This window comes from Alosa sapidissima, chromosome 4 (genome assembly GCF_018492685.1).
Source record: "Alosa sapidissima isolate fAloSap1 chromosome 4, fAloSap1.pri, whole genome shotgun sequence".
NCBI classification, from domain to species: domain Eukaryota; kingdom Metazoa; phylum Chordata; class Actinopteri; order Clupeiformes; family Clupeidae; genus Alosa; species Alosa sapidissima.
In genome coordinates, this window is record NC_055960.1 from 36,961,581 (window position 1) to 36,972,136 (window position 10,556).

The 10,556-nt window shown below is 43.0% G+C and overlaps 1 protein-coding gene across 1 annotated transcript; it reads right to left on the bottom strand.

Moving 5' to 3' along the window:
• Nucleotides 1-1,172: 1,172 nt before the first annotated feature.
• slc32a1 (solute carrier family 32 member 1) lies at nucleotides 1,173-5,610 on the bottom strand. Its single transcript, XM_042090736.1, has 2 exons — nucleotides 4,704-5,610; nucleotides 1,173-3,759 (listed from the first exon to the last, which is right to left on the bottom strand). The coding sequence occupies exons 1-2, from the start codon at nucleotides 5,109-5,111 to the stop codon at nucleotides 2,572-2,574; spliced, it is 1,596 nt and encodes a 531-aa protein (XP_041946670.1). The 5' UTR covers nucleotides 5,112-5,610; the 3' UTR covers nucleotides 1,173-2,571.
• Nucleotides 5,611-10,556: the final 4,946 nt, after the last annotated feature.

The following is a 10,556-nucleotide window of genomic DNA, read 5'->3' on the forward strand; positions in this document are numbered from 1 at the left end:
TCTGGCATAAGATCGCTAGGGGGTGCCCGAACATAAATTGTGTGGTGAATTTCAAAACTGCATATTGGACGATCATGAAAAGGATATAGTCTACTAAGACTCCACTTAACTAGGCATACGGACTCTGTAGTCATAGATACGATTTAGTAGTCTACCATAATATTTCACCTTCATGTTTCTATATTTCTATTTCTATATTCTAGTTTCTATATTTTAACTTAACATTTTCTGATGAGCTTCCAGAGTTGACTTACAAGTGGCCTGATGTTTTTTTCTCGCTATGTTACGGATTCTGAATGTATGCTTTACTATCATGGTAGCCTATCAAGCAGCCCTTGGCTGAATGAATGAGTAGGCTTATTAGCATGCAGTCAAATATGTGCTTAAAGCAATTCTTTGAATTCCAAGTTGGGTTCATTGTTGTGGCACGCACGCCATTGATGCTCCGTCGCTTCCTCGTTTTGTCTGCAATTCAACCTCACGCTTTCCATCCAACAAAACAAGCAAATGCCCATTCTGCGTGGCACACTATCTCGATAACTGCATCCCTAACTGCAGCTGCAGCACTGCCGGCTGTTGCAGACCCGCCTAAAATAAATCACATTAGACCATCCAGATGTTTCCTGCATCATCCAAACCCTCACGGTCAGGAAACAGGTAACTGATGAGCCCGGCAGCAAAAAAGCTGCCCAGCAATCTGTCCAAAGTTCTTTTCGCTCGCTCACTGCTGTGTCTGGCAGTGCTGTTGCATGTCCAACAGGCACACATGACCGGATGGGCAAAGTAACTTGAAGCGCTTGGACATTATTCTGTCAAGAAAGGCAAGGCCACGCTATTATTTTACACATAGGAATTTATCATTTTCTTGCCCTTTCTTTCTTTCTTTCTTTCTTTCTGCCTTTCTTTAGCTATCTACATGTAGGCTATGTGTTTCTTTGCCGTCTCATATCATATATTGTTTGTCTGTTTCTTCAATACTTCAACGATGAAAGTGGCAGTTAGGATAGATTCACATTTCGTAGGCTAATCACAAATATTAAAATTCAAATCTTACCATGCATTATTAGACTAAGTAGCCTATGAGCTTTCTTTGGAAAAGGCTATAATGTCACAACTTTTCTCAGAAAACTACATCGAAATAAATGCTCGCCATCAATGTTCTCCATCTGATGTTTCCAGAGTTTATTTTTGGAGGGAAAATACATATTTCTCACGATTTTCCTTGTCACCACATAAAACCATAACACATTTATACAATAGAATTTCACGTATTTCTTTATTCTTCAATATATTCATTTTCACGATATATGATAACGCTTTTGTGATATACATTCCATCTTTTTGAAACCACAATAACACTACACATACGGTTTTATTACACTTCCACAGGACCCGTTGGATTGCACAGAATGAAAAATGTCTTTATGCACGTTTTCATCTCATTAAATCTCTTCAGAATGTTCAGATTTAGACACGTAATTTCTGGACCATTAACAAAACTCTTTCCTCTTGGGACATCACCAATTTCTGACATTTTTGTTAAGAAAACTGGAACATATTAAAATCACAAACAATTGATCAGTTAAATAATCGAAATTGTTTCAGAGCTTCTTTCACAATTTTGTCTTATTTTGTTCATCCTCTTAGAACTGTGGAGATCAATTCAACTATGCTATGATCAATTCGTAAATGTCAAAACGAAACACTGTGTACATATAAATCCCCAGCAAGCTTAAATGTCATTTGCTCCAGATGCATGAATATGATACATTCATAATGCATAGTTATAATAACTCGAAGACTTATGTCCTCTTCAGATTTGGTCGAATTCCAGATCACCGATAACAAAATGCCCTAGTAATTTTGGATATAGCCATAGCGTCTGAAATTAAAGTCCGTTAAAATTATTTCCATACTGATACACGAAAAAATCTAAGTTCTTTCCATTTATTGCAGTAATGGTCCACAAAATATCATGTTCTTGCGTTGTTTGCAAATTAAGAATTGAGGGTCAGACAAGAAATCACTTATTTCAATTCACAACTTAGTTTCGTGTACCATCTCTGTCACCATATATTAGTGTTCCTTCCCCCAGCATCACGCACTCAATGTCATATTAAATGATCTTTGATTTGGGAAAATCCCAGGGGTGAAAAAACAAATACAACCCAATACATACGTCTTTTGTCGACCTATATTTTGTAAACTTACTACACTGAAAACATGTTTTAAATTAATTTGTTGTTGTCTTATTTCACATTTTGGAGTCCATCATGTTCTATGTTAAATAAATGTGGAGTGTGTGTGTGTGTGTGTGTGTGTGTGTGTGTGTGTACGTGCGTGCGTGCGTTTGCGCGCGCTTGTGAAAGAGTCAGAATGTGTGGACGTGTGCGTGCTGGCGTGTGAATGTAGCAGGCTATCCATGTGCACACACGTGCGTGTGCGTTTTGAGTGATTGCGCGCCGGGGTGGTGTCGCATGAACTTTAGTCAAAGCAAGGGGACTGCACTGCGAGGGGGGAGACTCGGTTACTCGTATGGGAATGTGTGGTAACGTCTAGTCCCAACTAACACTAATCTTCAATGTTGTACCTATATGCCTCTATGAGACCCTCCATCGAGTGAATAAAACCAGAGATAGCGCATATACCCCCAATAACAAATATAGCGACATCAAAGAACACCTGGTGCCACAGAAGATTTCTCCACTGGAGCTTCAGGTGAAAGAGGCTGGGAAGCAGAAAGCACAGGCCGGCGCCCGTCAGGCTTCCCGTCAGGCCCATGAGCAAGGCGAAGTGGGGCACGTAGATGGCCATGAACATGGTGAACACCACAAGGCCACATCGGAGAGAGAGGCCCCACGATTTCAGGCGTCCGTCGCCACCATAGCAGTCTGGGAATACGGCGCGCCCTCCGTCTTGGAAAAATGATTTCTCCAAGACCTCTACAGCAGCGAAGAATGGTAAGGGGTATGAGAGCAAAGCTTTGGACACCAGGAAGAGATTGACAACCGCCCGGATGCCGCCTGGAAGGTTGTCGGTGATGACTTCCTTGGTCGCGTCTGCCCAGGTGAGGTAGGCCACTAGGGCGAAGAGGCCTTTGAGGATACAAGCAGCGATATGCGTCCAGTTCATCATACAGTGGAACTCGGCGGGATTCTGCATGTTCCCCTCCAGTGACGGCAGGAAAATCTGGGACGTGTAGCTAAACACGATAATCCCAATGGAAATTGGAAACTTCTTGACGTCGATGTAGAACTTCACTTTGTCCCAAGCCCAGTCCCGCGCTCTGGAGAGACAGTAGGCGATCACCAGGACGTTGATAACGAAATGGGCGAGCGTGCACAGCAAGCTGAACTTGGACACGGCTTTGAGGTTCTTGAGGAAGGCGCAGGGGAGGAGGACCACGGTGGCTATGATGGCCCATGATCTCTGTGACACGGGAAGGCTCGGGAAGCTGTTGTACATCAGGTTGCCGCTCACAACCACATACAGAATGCAGGTCATCACCAACTCAATGATCTGGGCTACATTCACAACGCGACCGCCGATGGTTGGGAATCTGGGCGCACAGCAGGCGTTGGCAATGTCCACGTACGATTCCCTTACTCGCACCAGCTGTCCATCTTCGTTCTCTTCATACAGACATTGGATGAGGATCTTGCCCGTGTAGCAGCACACCACCGCGGCAAAAATAATGAGAAACAGTCCGAGGTATCCGCCGTGGAGAATGGCATATGGTAACCCAAGAACGAACATTCCCTGGAAAAACACAGTATGATTATGATTGTTGCAAACTAGTAGAATTGCAATACGAGTTAGAGATGCTTGTGTGACATATACATTTACAGGCCTTCGTGAATTCATTTGTATTTCATTTACAATAAATCACTTCATCATAAAACGGGCCATTTGACCGAAGTCACACTTTGTTTTGATACAGCCACTGTGCGCATTATCTGCATGGCGGGGTATTCCATTTAGCTGTGAGCGCACCCTCTTTCAGATCATTTGTCGTCATGAGGAAGGATCAAAGACATACAGAATGACGTAACGGTGACCGGTTGTGGTCATACCGTGCGTAATTATGCATAAAACGCCTCTCGCTCTCTCTTCTTTCGTTTTTCTGTCACATTCACTCTCTTTCTTTCCTACACAATTGTATGCTCTGTCGAGTAAATTCTATTGCCACAGGCGCCTCACATGTTTGCGATTTCAAAAAATCTTGGAAATCACATTTTAAGGTACCAACTGTATATCACAACAGGCATATTCTTAGACCTAATAATAAATTGATTAACCTTTAGATTATCTTGGCTATTTGTGAAGGGGGTATATAGAGAAAGAGAGATGGAGAGAGAGTGGGGAGATAATGATAATCAATTACTGTAAGCATTTTTCATAGGCCTACTAATCGAAAATGTGCATTCAGATTTGTTTGCATCCTGAAGAGCAGCAGCCAGATTCAATTAGGTGTTTGAAATTTATGTCACTGCCTGGTAGCCTCAACGCCATGGCCGTTAAGGTACTGGGGCAGGGGCAGACCTATAATTTAAATATTTGTATTTTCCTCAGACGCAATGTTGTTAATTGTGCGTGGAGAGCATGTCCGCGCCTTTGAGGTAACAATTCTGAGGTTATGCTTAGAAACTTTATCTCATCAATAATTCTGGGGATTTGAGCTGCTCAATTGTTCGCTCTCTTACCTGGATGGCATTGGTGACGTTCCAACCTGCCTCCCAAGAGGTGATTTTTGGCCTGTCTTGAGCAGCTAGTTCTGCTAGTGCGCCGTCTTTCGAGGAGGAAGGTGGGAGTCCGGTGCCGTCTCTCTGGTAGTGGCTGTCCCCGTCTAACGTGCCATCCCCGCCCATGTCCCCGCCACCGCCTTCCCCTCCTCCCATCTCATCATTTTTTAGAATGTCCATCTGTAGCCCCTGCCTATGGTCATAATCCAAATCATCGCATGCGGCGAAGCCCAAACCCTCCTCGTCTGTGGCGGCCTGGAAACCCAACCTGGCGAACATCCCACTAACCTTCGCCTGTGATTTATTGGAAACAGTGTTGGCCGCATTAGTGATCTTGTTCGAAAGCTTGCCGCGGATTTGGGTTGCCATGTTTGCTGTTTTAAAACAAGATCTATCGATATACTATTGTGAATAATCAAATGTGTATACTATATACTTAGGCTTTCTTTCTACGCATTAATAAAATCTCGCGAAGAGGAAACTTGGAAACACCTCACTTCTTATCTCCAATTGTAATCAAAAGTACACCTGCTGCTATTGATAATCCCTTGTTTCATGTCACCTTCAGACGTCGTGTCTCGGCTCCATCATCATTATCGCGCGCCGCTCTTTTCAGTCATTCACGAAATTTTCGGGCGCTTTACGCAGTGGAACACCCAACCCGTCCGCTCGCTTGCAAAATGTGCCACGGACAAAGTGGTCCGATTTTCAGGATGAATAGTCCGTGGTGGTGGTTGCGGCAGCGCTTCCACAGTTCCTCTCAGCCGTTAGTGATGCCGGAGCGGTGCGCAGGAGCCTGGGGGTGGGGGGCGAGGAGGAGACACGTGTCATCATCAGCCTGCCAATGCGATGATTGCCGCGCAAAGCACGTCTCTAGCCCCTAGTGCGCGCAGCAACCCCACACCAGAATATGGGAGAGGTTTGCTGCATTTCTAGGGGAGGTGCTTGCACCCTAACCCCCTCCCATTCTCATCAGCAACAATAAAGTTTATCATCGTACCCAATGACATTTCCAGACTTACGTACGTGTATAACTTTACCTGTATATAAGGAGAAGGGGACACCGCCGTGCGCCAACTCTGAAGTTCATGGACTAGTTTCATCGTTCATTTTTAATGTTTTTTCTTTACAATTTCAGGTCAAATGGGTGCATTTTGCGGTAGGCTAATATATTTTGTTATTTTGTAGTCCCATATAGGCGTGTTTATCATTATTTGGCTATGCTCAGATGCAAGAGGACGACACCTTGCCAAAACTAATATGATGAAGAGACCGTGCAGAGTGACTTGTAACGGACGCGCACTGACGAGTATTTGTGGCCATTACAACGGCGACCACACCGTAGGACTGTTGTAATTAGCCTGTAGATGTTGCACAAGGTTTTAGTTCTGCTGCGTAAATGTTTGTCGTGTGGAATTATTTGGCTCTTTCATCTTCTCTTGCTTGTTTTAATTCTATTGCCCTAATTCTTTTTTTTTAATGTGGTTTTAATATTGCAAATGGAAAATATAGTTGGATCACTCCTAGAGTGATTTATCTGAATGAAGTGACCACTTGGCAGGCTTCATTCATTCATTCATAAAATGTTGGCCTTCCCCATACAGTGGTATGGAAGGTAAATGGAAATAACTTCACGAATTGTCTGAAAAATAACCTTACGTCGTCTGAGATTGTAGTTTCGTTCAGTTTTCAAATATTTAGTATTTTAATCCAGTTCATTTTGTTTCAATTCGTTTGGAACCACGGAATGGATATTTTTAGGATATTTTTCAGTAGGTTTCTCCTCTGCTCGCATTTTATTTCTACATGGCCTATGTCATTCTTTTTTTTTTTGTATATTAAATCGAAAATGTATCTGAAAATGAAAATATTTTCGATCATAGACTGATGGTCATTTTTCAGCCTCAGCTTTATTTCATCTGCCACTGTTTACACACATGCATTTAAATCATGGCGCGGAGTAGAGTACATTCCATTAAACCCAAGCTCCTGGCACTACTTGCCTCTGCGCTGCTTTAGCGCACGCCACACGCCACACGCCACTTTAACAAAGGTCTTGGCCTGCTCTCAACATTGAATAATTTTTTAATGCATTGCCCCACTAACTGGTCTACTATCTTGATGAAAAGTGTTCAGTGAATTAGTAGCTAGTCATTTGGAATTGACATTGACATTGACATTGTATAGGCAGGCTACATTGTAGTATATGTTTAAGAAACCGATAGAACCTATTTTAACTTGAAAATGTGTTAGGCTACTTTTTAATTTAATTCTGAAATTAACTATTTGTATTCTTATTCTGAACAGAACTATTGCGAATGGAACGGTTGAGAGTTTAGGATATTAGCAGCCTGTCGCTTCACGTTTTGTGATACTCGGGTAAACGGATCATATAAAACTTCAGTCGACAGAGAGGTCGAGAAAATGGCGCTGGCGAATCTTTGCCTTTGTTTGGTAGCCTACGTAATTGCGTTTCAGCACCCTGTGCACATTGGACAGCGACTACACACGCACGTGGAATCACTCTGCGCGTTACCGGTGGCCGGTACACATTGCAGTGGACTTTTGTCCAAACAATTATGATCTGTGGCACTATATCCCCCAGGCATACAGTAACATAACTCATTCATTTTTTTTCACTGTCGTCTCATATTTGTTACTTAAGTTCACTGGCACATTATATATGTATTGTTTCTCATATAATGTCTTTTAAGGAGTTATTTAATAAGGCAGAATAATTTATATTGACTGCAGCTTTGCATGCAGCAAACTTACTGTATTTATTTCAGGTGACTTCAACCTATTTTGCATTTTTTCACATCTGCTAGCAAAACCTCTATGGACGCTGCCGCAGAGAACGCAATCCTTGAGAAAGGGAAGGGTTAATCAGTCAAGGTCTTATCAGCAGCCTGCAGACCTCCTTTGATATGTACTCACGATGGTGTGCTTTAATACGGCGTAAAGGCGCAGTCATGAGAAGAATAGCATTGACAGGACATGCAATAGGGTTTCCGTTCTATTTTTTGTCAAGTACACAGAGACATTTCGCGGGCAGTAGCAGCAGCAGCAACAAAACAACTGCATGTAGAACGACTCTTGTATTTATTTAGTTTTAAATCGATGATCATTTCCCCAGTAACATGTCAGCCTATAATAGCATATATCCATTCACACAGATGAATAATTATCGAAAATAAAAAAATGAAACCAAATAATTTGTTGTAATTTTTAATCCAATAAATAATTTTTAATCCAATTTTAGGATTCTCCTGCTTTAGTCGACACACCAGTGAAAATCATTTAAATTTGGATCGTGGTTTGCTGACACCCTTTGCATTAATACGCATAATAAATACCTTTGATGGAGATGCCTATATCATATGGTGGAGAGAAACTGTTCATGAGGTGACAGAATGAAAAAAAGAAGTTGTGTTGAGAGTAATTTACTGTTTCTCTCTGATCAATACTATAGCTCCCGTGAGCTCATGTCTGTGATAAAAAAACAACCGAAAGACGAGGCGTGAGGGGAATGGAAGGCGTGAAAGAGCTGACGGCGCGGCTCGCTGGGCCGGGACTGATGTCCTTCCCTCAATGCTCACAGTTTATTACCTATCAGTAAGGGCAATGAGGGGTCAGGAGCCCGGCCTAGAGAGGTTTCACACCACAACGTCGCCCTTTCCCCCCACGGAGGTTGTGTCCCACTCGCATCCCCCAAAGGACCCGACTGAAGATTGGTGATAACGATAACACAGTCCCAGCGCGCTATGTCCCCTCACTCACACCCCACACCATCCCCTTGTCTCTATCTCACTCTACAGACATCCCACGGTTTGTATCTGGGTTATGCAGCACTCGTGTCTGAATGAAAACCCCGGGTTTGCTTGTCGTGAAGTGTCAATCAAATTGTTCGCCAATGGTGGCGAGGCTGCATCTCTTCGCCCACCCTGCCCCATCCCACCCCCCGTTCCTCTATTCCTCCGACTCCCTCCCCTCCAGGCTTTGAGAGTCTGCTCGCTCCTTTTTCCCATTTCACACTTGGCTGCGCTGGCAGTGGGTTGGCAGGCCTGATGTCACCCCCACCCTGTATCAGAGGAAGATAATTAATTAGCCTCGCACAGAAGGTAATATTCCATCCAGAGGGGGACATTATGCATCACAACCTCAATACTTGCCTCTATTTATAAAGTGTACAGACTAAAACAGTGGATTAACCTATATACTCAAAACTGTGTAATTAATATGGGTTTCAAATGTCGACGTGTGCCTATCATAATCTTAGGACTAAGGATCGTAGGACTAAAAAATAAAACAAATTGCAGAAGATAATGAGAAATAGCTTAAACCAAGATCTGACCATTACTTTGTGTCAAGAATAGATTTCTGCACCGTGTGTGTGTGTGTGTGTGTGTGTGTGTGTGTGTGTGTGTGTGCGGGCGTTAAGTGTTGAGGAGTGATGCGCGATGCTTTGTGACAGCAACTTGCAGAGAGAAAAATACGAGAGGCTGGAAGTGTGAGAGGGAGCAGCCTCTCGTATTTTTGACTGGAGGACTTGAGTAATCGGTGCCTCAGCTGTGCTCCTTTGCAGCGAGGCTGTCTGCATGACACCAGATACCACAGCAGACATTAGGCCTATGTCTGTAGACAAAATGTCACTCGCACATTTTACGCACGTTTTCTGTACAACTCTGAGATCGTTCACTCTTAAAACGAATGTGTTGTCCCTATCTGGACACAGAAAAAAAAAACAACGCAAGTTGTGTTGTATTCAACGCAAGTTGTGTTATCTTCAACACATAGTGTGTAACAAATAAAAAAGGAAACAACACAAACTGTGGTGTCCGTATCTGGACAGAGAGATGTGTTCAAATTTTATCACACTCGTTTTAAGATTGTTCGTTCTTTCCCCTTTTTCCTATCCATCTTCAACTTTACTTCATATACACTAAGGCTAAACATAATATAGCACTGATATTATAAACTATTTAGACTACTCTACATTTATTTGAGAACCGCTTACGCCAGGCTTTCACTGACATGAATCGGTATTTTAAACTATTTTGCATTTCATTTTACAAGAAAGCATCATATCACATGGCATCTTTTGAAGCTGAAGCTGAGAGTCTGAATCCATCGGTCACCTCCATAGACAGCTCAGCGAGGCAGAAAATAACACATAACACACTTCAATTAATGAGCCAAACTGAAAAGACACAAGTCTCCAGGGGGCTGCAGCCGCGGAGAATCAGCCAATCATGAGCTGCGCTGGCCTCTCCCCGAATCCATTACGATTTGCATCACAATCACAGGTACATTATCGCACTGATTAGCTGGTAGTGCTGAAATTGGCAGCGCAAGCCCATTTTAGCCCGCTCAAAAAAACCTCTGCAGCCTTTAATGTGCGGCCTGTCTACTACATATGCATTTGTTTAGATATAAAACACAGCACAGGCTAGTATTGAAGTAACATTAAAAACGCAGAAAGGTTACTCACCAACATAAACATGCCTTTGAGAGGTGATGCAATATAGAAAAAAACAAGGCTTTTACAGTTATTTTATTATGTCACAGAAATAATAGTGGCTATGCTGCGTTAGAGGCTTATCAACGAGCCCGGGGCCATGAGTGGGTTAGTGCTCCGTAGGATACAAATTCGCATCTTGATAGCTCTCTTGAAACTGGAGCTGGTAGCCAAACACCCTCCCCCCCTCGAGAGAAATCCAGGTGGCCCAGTGGTAACTGCTTAAAAGCCTTTTCATTTATCCTAATGTGCCTGTTTAATGGCTTATTATGAGGCCCCCAGAGAGTTGTACGAAG